This window comes from Gallus gallus, chromosome 2, assembly GCF_016699485.2.
Source record: "Gallus gallus isolate bGalGal1 chromosome 2, bGalGal1.mat.broiler.GRCg7b, whole genome shotgun sequence".
In the NCBI taxonomy this organism is placed as follows: domain Eukaryota; kingdom Metazoa; phylum Chordata; class Aves; order Galliformes; family Phasianidae; genus Gallus; species Gallus gallus.
The window spans coordinates 20815749-20831936 of NC_052533.1; the positions used below are offsets into that span (position 1 = coordinate 20815749).

At 40.0% G+C, this 16188-nt stretch overlaps 1 protein-coding gene across 15 annotated transcripts in view; it reads left to right on the forward strand.

Annotated features, from left to right (window-relative positions):
* Positions 1-16188, forward strand: part of ADAM22 (ADAM metallopeptidase domain 22) — a 130894-nt gene that overhangs the window by 57731 nt on the left and 56975 nt on the right. For all 15 annotated transcript variants that reach the window (XM_025148403.3, XM_025148405.3, XM_025148406.3 and 12 more), the window contains 3 exons: positions 627-693; positions 11688-11770; positions 16066-16129. In XM_025148403.3, coding sequence (XP_025004171.1) covers positions 627-693; positions 11688-11770; positions 16066-16129 — 214 coding nt within the window. The remainder of the gene's footprint in view (positions 1-626; positions 694-11687; positions 11771-16065; positions 16130-16188) is intronic.

Sequence of the window (16188 nt, forward strand, 5' to 3'; positions counted from 1 at the left end):
AGTTCCTGCACAGGCCTGCTCATGGCCCAAGGATGGCTTGGCTCCATCCATCCACCTTCACACTTGGCGATGGAGCAGAGCTGTTGTAGGCCTGTTCTTGTGGCTGGTGACTTCATATGCCCATCTAGCACAGTGTTGTGAGTACACTTGTAGGATGCATTTTGGTATTGCAGGGACATTTTGTTACTGTGCTGCTGTGTCCAGCTGCTGGAGGCACCTGCCACGTTTGCTCCAGTGCAAGCTGCTGTAGTTGTGCCTCTGACTGGTTTCTCATTCTTCTGTGGTTGTTCCCCCTCCCTCACCCCCCCACACTTAATTTCCTTACAATTCTCTTCAAACAGCAAGCAGAAAAGTCTCTTCAATTAAAACTGTTATCAATAGATGGCTTTGAACATTCCATAAAGAAAAAGCCTGTTCTCTTGCCTTCTGATATTAAAAACCAGCGTATCCCATGCACTGTGTAGCTCCATTGGAGGTGGTTGTTTCTGTGATTTTTATGAACGTTTTAGGAGGAGTATCCTGCAGTTTTTGCCCTTTTCAAATGTAAATGTTTAATCATTGCTTGCTGAGAGAGCATGCAAGAACACATGCATGAGGTTTACGGCTCTTTTTTCTTATTCTTGCAGTGATCTTCTGTCTTCTGAATACCTTGAGAGGCATATCGAGCAAGGTGGAAAGGCAGTGGAAGTTAAAGTAAGAGTCTCCTTTTTATGCTTTGCCTTTTTCAATTTGCTTTGCTTTTGATGTTAACGTAAACTCATTTTTTTAAAGGGAGAGATCTGATTTTTGAGGCAGTTTACTCTTCTGAAGCAAGCATCTTTTACGTCTTCTAAGTTTTCAGTTTTCTTATATATGAAAAATTTAGTACATAAATGTCTGTATCAGAATGATATCCATGAAAAATGTGTACTTATTCATTGTTTCTGCTAGTAAATGTAATTTATTTCTGATGACCGTTGAAGAAAATCCTTCTATTTTGGTAGCTAGCATTTCCTTGTTGTGTACTAATGAAAAACCCAAGTTTGTTGTTTATAATGAGCTTCTTCATAAGTTTGAGAGTAGCAAGATTTACTGTATAGTAACTACTGTATAGTCACTGTCTGTAGCCATGGGTTTCTTTCCTGGACATTTGTAGACACAATGGCTACAAGGTCCTCTTTAACGCAGTACTCATCTAAAGCAGTTGGCAGGAGTGCTTCTCTTATTTGTGCGTGGCATGGGAGAATTTTCCTGAAGACCTTCTGGTTGTTACGATGATATTGTGTAGAAGAAAGATATAAAATTACTGTAGATTACATGAAATGTGCATGAAAGTAATATGTTATGCATAATTGAAGCTCTTTAAATTTGTCTATTAAGTCAAATTTTGCTCTTAGTTTACATTTAATTTAAAAAGCTTTTTTTGTTTTTACTAAATCCGAGATCATTTAAGTACCCTGAAATGAATAAGTTAACCTTGTAATGTGAAAGCAAAAGTGAAAATGGACAAAGCAATATTTTAGCCTCCGAGCATCTGAAGATTTTTTTCCCTTGGTTTGTCCCTTTCTGGGGTTTGTAAGCTTGAAATCTACTTTCACTTTGTACTCTGATAATAGCCTGAATATATTTTTAGGCTGAGCCACGTGCATATGTGTTCCATTAACTCATAAAACTAATTTCTCAGCTGTGCTCAGCAATCAAGAAGCCTTGACTCAAATTCAGAGTATGAGTCAAAACAGAAATAAAGGTAATAGCTGATGCTAACAGGATCCATTTGTCTCATCAAGGTATATGTAGAAGTTAGCAAAACTAAACTTTCAGAGTCCCATCACTGAATTAGGACAAATCTGTTTCTGATGATTCTAGCAAGGAAATATTTGAAATCAATGGCTCCTCTCACGCAAGTACTGTTTAGTTGCATGGGAAAGAAACAGCAGAGTCAGACTCTTTCTGAGAAGGGTCATGACAGTTTTCTGGATAAATCACCTCCCAGCCTCCAGAGTCCCAGAGATCACCTCCCCTTTGGTCAACCTCAGGGCAGGGTCACTGTGTAGCGTCAGCAGAGGCTCTCCACTGCTTCAGTCAGTGCTATCAAACCCTTAGAGAACTGACCTCGTTGACACCTTGGTCTTGGCATCCAAGGTAGTCTGAACTGTGAAAAAGAAAAAGGCTTACAGAGTTGTTTCACTTCTCTCTGCAATGGAGGGTCATTTCATCTGGGGTGACATGTTCCCCCTGTGCTCTTCTTTGTGCCTTGTGCTCCGTGGGCAGGGATGTGTGAGGGGGCTGTTGTGTGCTTTGCCCACCGCCCAGCAGGCAGCAGCAGTCCAAGAAGGGGAGGTTTTTTTCATTTATTTTGCTCATTTTGCTGCAATTGAGCATCCAGTATCGGAAGAGAGGAAAGAAATTGTGCCAAAATGTGCCAGAGAATCTTCTGGCCATGATGGCAGCCAAACATTCAGAAAAATTCAGGTATCAGAAGGATTTTGGAAGAGTCTGCACAGTACGTTTTGATGCCAGACACTGAGTGAGGATAGATTCTGTGCCCAAGCACTGCTTTAAAATAAATCTCCCTGCCCCTGAGCAGCCGGTACTTTTTAGAGTACTTGTAAGTGCCCTGGAGGGCCCTACTGGTCCTTCAAATAAATTTGAAAATCGCAGCAGTTTCTGTTTGGCATTTGAGAAACTGAGCTGTGGTTTTAGGTCAAATGTTTTGAAAATCTTCCTGCAAATACAGGGATTTTTCATGATCGTGGTTTAGTACCCTCAGTTTCTTTGGCAACTGTTTACAGTACCAGTAAAACAACCTTTATATCAGTGCTTTTAATACATTCCAGGCAAAACATAAATAATTACAATGCTCATGCACCACACAGAGCTGATAATGCCTTCTACCTCCCTTCCTCCTCTTCATCCCCCCCCCGGTAAAAGTCCCTGTGCTACAGAACACATCCAGATCTGTTGCTGCTCCTTAGGATGCTTCAGAGAGGTGAAGGGACATGGGAGAGAAGAAATATTCATAGAATTTGAAATACCACTTTGAGAAAAGGGAGGAGAGCCCTCAGCTTAACACTCCTTTTTGTTTATAAGAGAAGGTTGAATTAGATTCAATTGCCGCATAATTCATTAATAAATCAGACCACTGTGAAGGTGGAATATGTGCATGTACAGCACCACTATTTAACAGCTACAGAGGGAAGGCTTCTCTGTGAGATGTCCTTGTTGATTTGACACAGTTCAGCAGCACCCGAGACACTCCTATTAAACCGGCAGCGAGATGTGATGCTTAAGAAAAACAAAAGGAGGTAGATCCTTGAATTATTTTCAGTGTTTCCCCCCATTTTACTTTGTGTCTCCAGATTCTTAGGAAAGCAGCAGTATTGTCCTAAATTCCCTCTGGTAGCAAAGAGAATAATCAATTAAGAGAGAGAAAGCCCTTCACGCCTTGCCTTTTTCCTGTTTTTGTCAGCCCAGATCATCCTATGCTCACAGCACATAAACACTCAACTTGTGTCTACTTTATGTTGCTGCAGTATATTTCTGTGTCCTTTTATCTCCCTCTCTTTCTTTTCGGGTTATCATTCTGTCACTGATGCTGTCAGTGAGATGAAAGGCAAAAAAACAGCCAGAGTGCTGAGTAATTCACACTGCTGGATTTTCCCCGAAGAAGGAACAACTGGTATCTCTTCAGTGACATTTTCTCTTATGAAATGTTTCAGTTTTCCACTTTAGATATTACAGAGGTAAGGCTTTTTGCCAGTCAAGAACATTGGACACAGATCCCAGTAGGAGAACTTGCACAGGTAAAATTGTAATAGATTAATGCCACGCATTTTTGATGGTGTGTGTCATGGTTGGGCCCATGTGGTTATACTGAAGCAACACAGCTGTATTTCATAGATAATTCTGAAATTAGTAAGTGTGGTACTGTAAACACAGTCTGCGTCCTGGGCACAAAATTATAGCAAGAGTGCTCAAAGCATGAAACAACATTACCTTTTGCTCTCCAGAAGGGAGCAAAATATTCAAGTCTTGAAAGGCCAGAGGTGGCTGAGAACCTTTGATGTGACAGGCACTGCTTTTTGTTTATGTGTCCTGCTGAGCTGCTCTTCTTGAGGAGGTGTTGAGGCGCAGTCCATTAGCCAAGGGCAACAGCTGTATCTGTCACATCTTAACCCTTGAGCATAGGGAGACCATGTCCTAACCATGGGATCACAGAATCACAGAAGGGCTTGTGTTGGAATGGACCTTAAGTTCTAACTGCCTGCTGTGGGCTGGTTGCCTCCCCCCAGGCCAGGCTGCCCAGGGCCCCATCCAACCTGGCCTCAAATGCCTCTGGGAACGGACATAAATCCCATTCAAACATTTTACTGTACCATCACAGGTACTGACAGATCATAAGGCTACACTAACAGATTATTGCAAATGTTGCAACCAGAATATACTGCCTGTCTGTGGGCAGGATATTTTTTATCACTGACTGCTGTGTTTCCAGCTTTATAGCAAAGGGCTTCCACCAGCACCTTCCAGATTTACAGTCACTCGCTGTCTGAGCTGTGCAGAGGAATCCAGTCATTTTTCTTCAGCTTTTGATGCCTCACCATTTCATAGCCAGGGAGGAAGGAGTTTCAGCTTGGCAGAAAAGCATGTGTGCTAAGCAGCTTTCCCTGGTAGGGATTATATTCTGTTCCTGAAAAATTCATCTCACGTGAGTGGTGGCGGCACGGGACGCTCTGCCCTGTGCAGTGTGTGCAGGTACCCGTGCCTGCACAACCTGGTGCTGCAGCCCTAGGGGAGAAAGGAACCTAAAAAGGAACAAATCATAAATAATGCAGGAATTATATCTGCCTATTTCTGGCAGGTCTTTTTTGGGTGGTGTCCAGAGACTAGGGAAGCTGTTAGGAGCAGAAAACTCATTTGATAGAAGATTTTGTACAAGGCTACCCATAGCATCATCAGAGCTTCTCTTTCCCATTCCCTTTACAGAGCTCTGCTTGCCTCATGGCTAATGATTAATAAATCTAGACTATAATTTACTTTCTAGTGTTAACAGTAAACTAGCCAAAGATAGCTGACAGAGTAGGAGTCTGACACAGTTTAATAGGGGGCTCCTGCAAGGCTGATCTCCAGACTGCTGCCATTGAAAATTTTCATTAATAACTTAGGTGGAAAAAAAAGTATGTGTATGTTAATGAAAGTAGAAGTACAAAATTGGGTATTATTGTAATCCACAGAAGGAGCATCTGGAAAACTGGCTGTCTTTGACCAGTGGAGTAAATGAAAGTGGGATGAAATTTGATAGAACAAAACAGCAGCTTTCTTTGCTTAGGGGCTAGTTATAGGGCTTCTGCTGTAAGACAAGAGTTCATAAATAGTGGAACAGTGGTTGACTGCACAGTTCACATCTAACCAGATGCTGCCATGGCATCATAATGGTCAAATTATTTCCAGTAGGTAAAGGATAGCATGAATGTTATTATGTGTCCTGTTGAAGAGCTGACATTATAAAATTTCTGTGCATTTTTGGTTACTCTGGATACCTTTATTTCTAACAGCATTAAGCTGCTGCTCTGTATTAAGAAGCATTGAGGAATATCTCACTTTCTTGTTTTAGCATTATTTGAAATATGGAGGCAATTCCTCTGGGTTTCAGTAAAACACAGTATCCCCTGTGGGATACCAGGGCTGGATAATCAGTCATCTTATATAATGTATTTGCCTGACCTAATGGTCCTGCAAGCTGGTGCTGTAAGTGTACATTTGCATTAACTTTTCTAAATCTATCAGTTTATCTCCTTGCTATTACTGGCTTACTTTGTTAGCAGTACATTCTGCTGCTGTGAAGGAGGAAATTAAAAGTAGCAGCATTCAGTTTAGGAGCCTTTCCCAAGCCTTGTTTTAAATATCCTGCAGTAGAAGGAATCCCAGCTCATGATTCATCTACAATCTTGCAGCTTCTATATTGTCTTTCTTCTCCTTATGGCATAAAGAAAAATCCAGTGTTTTAAGCTAGTCCTGGAGGGGAAAAAACACCAGAAAGTCAAAGCCCTCAAGAGCTCCAAGTGTTCATCCCGCTGTGGATGTGGGCACCAGCGATGTAGTCCTGGTTCTGCTGAGATGAACTGGGATGGCTTTGTGTCTGTGAGGGACACCTCCTGAGTGCCGTCCACTGTGGTTTTCACACCCTCCAGAGGGAAGAGAGTGGCCCAGCACCTGAATTCATAGACAAGTCCTGCCAGCCTTTGTGTACCTCAGGAGACATTTTTCCATGAGCTATAACATACAGCATGCATAGAGAATGAAATGCACCAAAGTTCTGTAAACTAAATCCAAGTAAAGGCTGAGCATAGCTAAGAGAAATTAACTACTGCTATAGCATTAAAGAACATTAAATCCTTTTGTAGAGGCTCTTATGAAAAAATAAAGTATCTTATTGTGTTTAACTTAATCCCCTTGAGGAGGAATTAAGCAAAGCAAACTGAAGATACTGTGCTTCTGAAGGAGCTCTTCTATGCAAAGCTTCAGTGTGCTTTAGCTTGATATCTTTACTTACTTGATCTTGAGTTCTGTAAATAGTCCTTGTCTTGACTCGTATTTTTCGTAGAGATACTGAACTGGCACTGTGTTATATACTCTGGGTTAATGTTTCCAGGTAGTCGTGAGCTCTGTGAATTCTCACTTCAGGATAAGCTTCTGTCATTCAGGAATAATGAAGAACCAGTAAGGAAATCTGATTAATACTTTTCTCCTTTCCATTCAGGTTTTTACCACATTCTGACTAATAGGTATCCATGTAGGCGCATGCCAGCATTTCATCTTATCTTCTGTTTTGTGTTTATAGTAATCTTGTGCATCACGTGCTTATAATTTGGCTTCAGACTCAGTAGTGGTTGTTGGACTATTGTGAAAGATTAGTATGGGTAGATTATCAAGACTTCAAAGTCCCTTTCAAGGTTTGCTCCCTTTTTCCCACATAGAGGATTGCAGAACTGGGACAAAGTGGCTGTCATAAAAAGGCTTGTATACCTTGACTCAGAAAAACTAGGCACTGCTACCCTTGCTGACTTAAACTTAACAGAGTAAGCAGGAAGAGGTAACCAGCCCTGTTCTCTTCTGACCCATCTGCACTCAGCAGGTGATAATTAAAATCATTTTTTCCTGACACTGAAGCAAGGCAAGAGTCTGCTTCCAAGCAGGTGCCAGGGCAGCTCCTGGCCCAGATGGCGTTGTGCTGACACGAGCTGCATCCACACCCTGCAGCTGCGCTTGAGGAGCATCTTTTGTGGTTGCTGGGCAGTGTATGCAAGCCTCATTTAGCCTCAGAGAGGGAAGCTGGGCTGATGGCATGTGCCATCTGCTGAAGGCACTGCTGTGAGTCACCTGTGGCTGCTGCAGCGAGTTGACTGTGTGGGACCCCATTGTGTACACGTGTGGTTTTGATAGTGCTGCCAGCAGTCTTGAAATGTGGGCACTGGAAGAAGCCTTGGAAGTGGGGATGCTTTATCTCTAATTTTTGAATTCACATTTCTGATTTCGAAACCTGAAATAGAGTTATAGCCAAATTACTCTATTGCACTTTGGTTCTTTGTTTGATGATTCGTGTGATAGCTGTCTCCCTGGAAAGAGTGGGCACTTTTACATTTTTCAAACCAGTTGACTTTCCGGAATCTGCACTGCAGCATTGCTAAATGCAGAGGCTTCCTCTGTGAGGGAGCACTGACACATTCTTGAGGTGGTTCCTGGGCAGCTGCAGGATAGCGCAGCCATGCTAGCGGGTTGTCTCAGTTGTATCAGCACGTGGCAATTAAAAGAAGTGTCCATCTTTCCATGCAGTTCCACTGTCAACAGGAGCAATACAGGCCAACATGCCATTCTGACTTTTCATTGTGCAAACAGGAACCTATCAATAATGAGTCATTTTTGGCCATAGAGGTCAGCTCTAGAGAATTTCTTCTTCTATTGCTGTTTCCCATGCACTGCGTTACTTATTAATGGGTTAAAACTAGAGCAAGCATAAATAATTTGTAAATAGATCTAAATGATTACTAAGGAAGTAGTTTTAAAACTCATGCCTAGCAATGGGTAGCTCCTTAAAAAGCTAATCATTATCTGGCACTTCTCTGAAAAGCAGCACAGTGGTTAGCTGGCCTTTGAGATCTTTCTGCTGCAAAGGAAAAGGGAGCTGTATTAGTAGGATCTGAGCTAGACCAGCAGTCTCCTTTTCTTTGGATTAATGGGTATTAAGACAGGAATATGTAATGCTGGAAGAAGGAAGTTATTAATTTTAGGGTCAGTTTCTTGAGCGTAGCATGAGTTTTAATGGCAGGTACCTCTCCTAATTGCAGGAAAAATGCTTGCTTTGAAGAGCTGATGTCAGGTGTTATTTGAAAGCAAATGAATGAGCATCCTTAATTTTCCTCCCCTGGGAAGGTCATAGTGTCTCTGCAGTGATAACAAGCGCTGACGGTTGTCTGGTCAGCAAATAGTTTCATTACTGAAACTGTAGAGAAGAGTGAACCTCCACCATCAGTGACTGCAATGGCTGTTCTCTATTTTCATCCTTCAGTAGTGGTTAATGTGTTCTTCATGCCTCTTTGGTGATTACTCAACAGCTAATGCTTCTCTGGGAGGAGACAGGCTATATTAAGGAAGAGAAATGTGAACAGACTTTACCTGATTTACCAGCATCTCTGCCATCTCGTGTTTTCAGTATCTTTGCCATTCCAACTAACCAAATAGACTGCAAGGAAATTCAGGCTGGCACAGGCATAATGGCTATGAGATGGTCAGAAGGGAGCTGTAGAAGTTCACAGGACAATATAATTCAGGATTTGCCTACAATTATTCAATTTAAGCATGAAGACCGAGGTTGAATCATGAATTCTCCACCACCGTCATAATGATTCATTTATTTTAATGGATCCTACTATGAGTTCATTTGTGGGTTTTTTTTTTTTTAGTAGAAAATTATTCTATTTTTAGTTGCCCAGACTTATTAAGTATCCACATTTTCCATATTGCTCTTGAAACTCACCAACAGATAACCAAGTCCCATGAATGCTGACAGAATGCTGACAGAGAACTTGTCTTGCCTTGTGCTAACTGCAGCATGGAGAATGGCCGTGCACCTTGCGGAGGCAAAATAGTCAAACTTCTCTTTTCTTCTGGACCCTGTCTGGCCGGTTTCAGTTTTAGAGCAGAAAGGAATAAGTGTGAATCTCTCTCTTGGTGACATATGTCAGAAGAACAGCATTATTTCCTCTTCATCTGAAGCCTGAGCCATTTTCCAGTAGCTGACAGAGGCCGGCCTGATGGTTTGATTTGCTGAGGTGGACAATTACTTCCTGCTTTTCAGAGAGCAGAAAAGGCCTGTGGTGGCTATGGGAAGCCAATAGCTCTTTCTTCACAAAAAGACCTTGATTCTGTTGACTGGACTGCTCTTGGTAATGCTGCTAATTTCATCTATTGAGGGAAGTCTTAATTCTCATATAATACCAGAGTATTTTTAGGAAAAACTGAAATGGCAAGGTTTTTTTCAGTTCCTGTCATTCTGCTACAGGCACCAATAGAGAAGAGGGACAACCCTGGTCCTTCAGTGCATGTTTCCAATAATAGAGCATAAGTGGATTTATGTGGTGATTGTACTTAATCTTTCAGAGGTGTTACATCTTACTGCCATTCTTCCTGCAGCACGGTGTACTCTATTACAGCACCTGCTGTAAAGGAGCATTAGTACATGTCAGGAGCAAGAAGATGTCAGCCTACAGAGAGGCAAGATCAGGAAAATTCTTGTCCAGACCTACACATGTTCTAGGAAAAACATTAATCTATAGTGTCCTTGCAGTTGTGCTAACCCTCATTGCAGAGCCAGTCCCAAGCTTGATAGCTTTAAGTGCTTCTCTTCTCACATTTTGTGGACTATTGAAATGAAATCTGCTAAACTTAGAATGTATGGTTTGCACCCACTCCACCAAATGCCATGTTGCAGATATGATTTACCTGCTTGAGATGCTGTTATTGCACTAAGCAATCAGTTTTCCCAGTGCTTGTGCCACCCGCTTTCATTGCATCACCTCTTATTTCTTTGCTGAGATTATGACTGTTAGATGGTGGTACAAAACCTCAAGACTTCACCTAGAGTGTCCAGGTAGAAGGATTTCTTATAATGAAGTTGTTATTATTATTTTTTTTAATACTGCAACATATACTTGAAAATAGTTGTTTACCTTTAAAGCCCCTAAAATTTTAATAATTGGTGTGAAGTGACTTACATTATCTTAATAGGAACATATAAGTCCATGTCTAAAAGTATCCTCCAAACATTAGTGTAAAGAAATAATTTTTTTTTGCAGTGGTAAGAATGGGTCTGTGAGACTGAGGAGATCAGATTTACATTTCTGTCTCTGTCAGAATTAGTGTGAACATCAATAGATCAATAAATTGAATTGACATGACTTGATTTGATTAAATAGAATAGAATGTGTGTGTCTAAATTGCATTTTTCCTAGGTAAAAATTTAAAACTGTTTTTCTTGTATTTTTCTGTTCTAGATTTGTATGCATAGAATATTGTTCATGGATTTATCATGAAATAAAGTAATTTGGGGGTACTATCTTGGGATATTTATTTGATTCCCATTAAGAAGATCAAAACTTGCTTTTCAGCCACAGACTTGGATCTTTTGGATTCTTAGCATGAAAAAATGTTTCTCTGGGTTATAAGGACATAATTTGGCAAACTAACAGAGCCTAAAACTCTACTTCTGGTACATATTCACTGTATTTTCTGAGAACAAACCAATTTGTCTTATTTCTCCAAATTACTTCCACAGCTACAACTCTGTACAACTTCCTGTTGATATTTTTTTTCAGTATATTCCTATTTTCATGTGCTGACATCAGGTAAATCTTTTACAGGAATATTACTGAAAAGTAATTTTTGGAGAGAGCATTTTGTTCCTCATACAGTTTCAGCTCATTCGTATGGTTTGGCTGTTAATTTTGTTACTAACCTACTGTCTCTCTGTGTGGTTTCTATTCACCTGTTCTTTTCACAGTGCAGTGCTGAATGCATTCACATGCAGTAAGCTGTACTCCATGATCAGTGCAACTTCTGTGGAATTAAGGGTGGGGGGGATACGTTGAATAAGGTCGACTGGATTTGATTTGAGAAGTGTATTTTTTATTTACAGTATTTATAGAAGGTTCAAATATAAACTAAAGTTTCCTTTAGCTTTGGAGCACTGGGGAGCGTTTTTGATTTGTTTGCTTCTTAATCAAATCTTATTATTTGATAAGCATGATTTTCTCCTTAGAAGTAGGAAATTGCCTGGCCCTCAGGGCAAAGCTCATCTGATGTAGCCATGTGCAGAACATGTGGCAGGTCTAAGCCCCTTGTTTCCAGCTCTCTTCAGTGAAGAAAGATGGATGCTTCTGGAGTGATTTATATCTGAAATTTGTCTTGAGATGCCAGAGATTTCACACTGAAGATTTTCATCTCTATTCAGTGCAGACAAAGTCCAAAAGATGATGTTTGACTCTGTACTAAACTTGTAGATGGCTTAAAGGAGATGGGGTGAACCTCTGCTATGTTCTTGGTGCTACATCCCTAGGTTGGCAATGTAATAATAAAAAAAGTAGTGTTGGACAGATTAGACCATAATATTGTGGGGCATCCCATGGATTTACGATCTCTTTTTCCAATTTCAGGGAGGAGAACATTGCTATTATCAGGGAAAAATTAGAGGAAACCCAGTATCATTTGTTGCCTTGTCAACATGCCATGGACTACAGTAAGTCTGCTGTTTTGTTTTTACTGAATTTCACTTAGTCTTTTAAACAAAGCTGTTTAAAGAAAAATAAGTGCCACTTATTCATTAATTGGTTTGCAACCACTGTTATTATCTCAATAACCTTTACATAAAACAGATTTAATTTGAACCTTCTAAGTGTTGGTTTTTTTCAGGACCCACTGCCAAAACACCCAAGTTTTCTCTCTCTCTTTTTTTTCTTTTTAAACTAAAGACATATGATAGCAGCTTTGACCAGATATTGTTTTAAGATAGTTTACAGTAGAGATATGGAAGTAGCTAAAAATGCTCCATTTTACAGGAAGAAAAGATAATACCAAGATTGATATGAACCATCTGGAATTTGCTTGTGTTCTTATCTTGTTGCTAGAATTATGTATTTTATCTTTCCTTTCTACTCTGTTTACAAAGGAAAGTGTCAATGTTGAGTTTCTCTTGTCCTACCCATGTTCTTCACAGAAGTGCTTGTCTTAAGCTTAAGTCTTAAGCATGGGGTAATACCTCTGAGATAGTCAAATCTTTGAAAATCTGAAATAAAGGATGAAAAATTGTGCAAATTTGTTTCAAAGTACATCATTTTAGTGATAATGTTAGTTAATGCACCTGTCACTTGAAGGTTACACAGAGCTGTGTGCTGATTCTCAGCTTTTGGACCTGTCTACTTTTGGCACTATTGAAAGATACTCATCAGGTTTACAGAGCAGCCAAGTCACTTGAGTGTCTGTTGACTCTGGGAATTACAGGACCTCAGCACTTTCGATGCTGAGATTGACTGGAAAGGTCAGGGCAGCAGGAGAGCCTGGGGGTGGAGATTGCTTTCTCTGAGGAAGCAGGACTCAGCTCATAGAAATCCTCTTCACTATTATCTGTCTCCAGCTGTTCTGTAGTTTTAGTATCAGATACACACGTACACGTGTATTTAAGTAACTTTTATGTCCGTACTTTCTTTATGAGGAAGGAGGATAATGCATGCATTAGACCCATGATTCCTGCACTTGTTGTCTGACTTAGAGATGTGCTTCTCTCATTTATAGTCAAGGTTGAACAGCTCAATGAAACTGACCTCAGGTTTGGTAGTGTCAGTGAGCCTAAAAATAGCAGCATCCTGCTGCATCTTGAGGGGATTTAGCTTCATGGCTTCCATTAGCAGTGATCCATTAGGTCTAGGCTCCTGCCAATTCCTAGGAGAGAGTGCAGCAAAAGGAGGGGCAGCACATGTTCTTTCCTGGCCTCCTTTTGCTGGTTGCCTCTTAAGACTGATCTGCTGCTGCTCAGTATTCTAAAACTGCCTAATGTTCAAATAGAGCTCTTCTAATGCAGTAATGTGAAGAAAGATGCATTCTTCCCCGTACTATTCAGCTCTCTCTTGAGTGTTATCTTTTTTCTTTTTCTGAAATGTTTCAGCAGTTATCCTTCACGCAGGATGCAGTATGAAGCTTACTGTAATGGGTTGGTAATTCCAGCATCTGCTATGAGAAAGTATTGTTTTTCTGAGCTGTGTTAACCTTACCTTCTCTGACATTGCATCTCCAGCATTACAGCTAGTTCCTCCGTAATCTGTTTCAAATGCTAATTAAATACTACAAACTCACACCAGAAGTTCAATGTCTCACTGGAATAAGAGAAGCTGGGGAGAGTGATCTTCTAGCAAGGTCTGCAGGGCAGAAACTCCACTTTCACAGATTTTAGGAAATGCATGAGACAGAACAGATGCCCTTAATAGAATAACAAGCTTCATATTCCCAAAGTTCATGCTAATCTCTCTCACTTATTATACTACCCCTAGTTCTTGGCCAGCTAGACCAGACATTTTTTCATATGTGCCTGCAGAGATAATGTTGTATTGGTTTAACTAATCATAAATCGTGAGTTCTTCTGTTGGTAATGTCTATGTTGTAGTCTTCTTTTCATTAATTAAATTAATAGGGTGACTGGCTGATGGAGTGCTCAAAATTATGAATGTCTTCTTAATGACTTTGCTAATGAAAAAGGTTTCTCTACAGCCTTAACTCCAAGCTCGCTGGATTTGTTTCTTTCTGTGGGATATGCAGCAACCACAGCTCCCTGTGAGTTAATGCAAAACACTTTGAATGCAAAACACTCTGGTTGCTGGGATATAAATGATCTGCACTCAGTTCTGGGCTGTGCTCGGTTCTGTGTTTGGAGGCCAGTCACACAGAAACCAGTTGTGCTGTGATTTTGCTGCCCACTGGTGGTAAATACATAAGCTGCTGTTGTAACTGAGTTAGACTTTCATGACTGCAAATTTGTTTTTCTGAAGACTTTACGTAACCCAAATGTGGATTTTTTAGCTAGCCTGTGTTTTGCTGCTGCTTTCTCTCTAGCACAGTGTGATACCTTGAGAGAGCCTAAAACTATTGAAGTCATTGGAAAAGAGCCATGGGGAGCAAGTCAGATCTGAGGGTCAGCTGTGATTATTATTTTCATTAAGTGACTTGATCAGAAGTCAGTGCTGCTGAGTACAGCGTTCACACGAGAAGTCATTTGTTAACAGCACTTGGTCTTGCAGACTGTGCTTAAAATTGTAATGAGAAGGAAGGAGGTTTCACATGATAAAGTACTGTTCCAGACCTTCCCAAATGTCCCCAGATCTTACATTTTTTCTGAGGCAGAAAACTTCAGCAGGTGCTAGAGTATTTATTTTAAGAGTGCAGACAGTGTTTGTTCCTGGAGAATAAGCACAGAATTGTGGGTGTACTCATGGCAATGTCTGAAGTATGTTATAGACTCAGCAACCCAAGCTACTTCTGTGAATGCTGAATGGTTAACCCTCTAAATAAGTGATGCTAAGAAAAAATATGCTGACCAGGAGATGTAATAGTCTACAAGCTTTATATACACTTCCATTTCTAAATAGTCAGAAACGAAATGGCAGTATTTCACAGACTGCATTAGGCCCTGAGCAAAATCAACGTTTTGCTGATTAAAAATTAAGTTGCATTAAAAAAAAAAGTGTCAGGGTTTGTCATTTATAATTCTGTTTTTTTTTTTTTAATGTATAGGAGGCTGCTAAACAGTAATCTAAATAAATAAATGATCTTGCTTTTATGCTGCTGTAATGTTTGCCAAGTTTTAACTTGCAGGTCAGATTTATAGTCAGGCTCCAAGTCCTGTTAGGAGCCCTTTGAAAGGGACGTGCTGATGCAGCCTAATTCCAACCATGTGTGTATGTCACTGCAGTAAGGGGGAAATTACAAAAAATTGCTGGTTTGTTTGAAGATCAAAATGGTGATATAAGGAATGCCTCCCTAAACTCTTCACCTAAATAAAGTTAAGGTAGCTGTAATAGAAAGCATAATCGTAGGATTGGACTGTGTTTTTGCTGTGCATTCAAGTTGTAGTACCAGAACATCTGGTGTTACTGTCCATCCATCTAGGATGCCTTAACACTTCAGTACTTCATTTACAGTTGAACTGTACTTTGCAATAGAACTTAGAAAAATGGTGGTTGTGTGTGGTCAAACAAAGTGCCAGATTTTCAAGATACATAACATTGTGCATGTTATGAATGACCTTCAGATTTTATGATTATGAAGATTTTATGCCGTTAAGAAAGAGCCCATGAGTTCTTCACCAGAACCAAGGATATGGCATAAGGCTTTGTCCTCAGTATCTGTATTTTTCACCATAACTCATTAGAAACCTATATGATCGGGTTTTAATTTATTTATCATGAAAATCATATAATGTCTGTACTGATACAGCGCTGTATAAAGCACTGACTTCTTCTGGAAAGATGAATTAATTCAAGAAGAAAAGACCATCTGTCATAATTGTTATTACTGGAGTGCCTCAAACACCCTGTTATGCCCCTTGTCCTTGGTACTATGCAATATTACTCTGGAAAGAGTTAATCAAAACCATGAAAAGCTAAGGTCAGTTCAGTTTAATAATATTTTTATTTGTGGGAAAGCTGTAGAGAAGTTCAAAAACCTCTGTATGAATGTTTCTGAAGGCAGAGCACTTATTGCAAGTAGATCTGTGTGAGGTTGGCTCTAAGCTGGATTTTGTGGTATATTTGTATGTTGTAGGGAAGATTTGTGGAAGAAAGTAGAGTCTATGTATATCACCATGGGAAAGAACACCTTTCTAAAGCAAAGAAACAAAAAAATGATTCAGAATTATGTTCAGTTTCTGAAGACATTTTTAGCTGCTTCTCTTCTGAAATATTTATTTTTTAAATATGTGAGCTTCTTAAACTTATTTCAGTACTGGACTAATGTGTGTTTTAAATTTATTTCTCTTGCTCATGACAGTGGGATGTTCTATGATGGAAATCATACCTACCTTATTGAACCAGATGAAAACTACACTTCAGATGTAAGTAGAACTTCTGGTAGTCCTGCTGTAATTTTTTTTTGTGGAATACAGGCATTCAT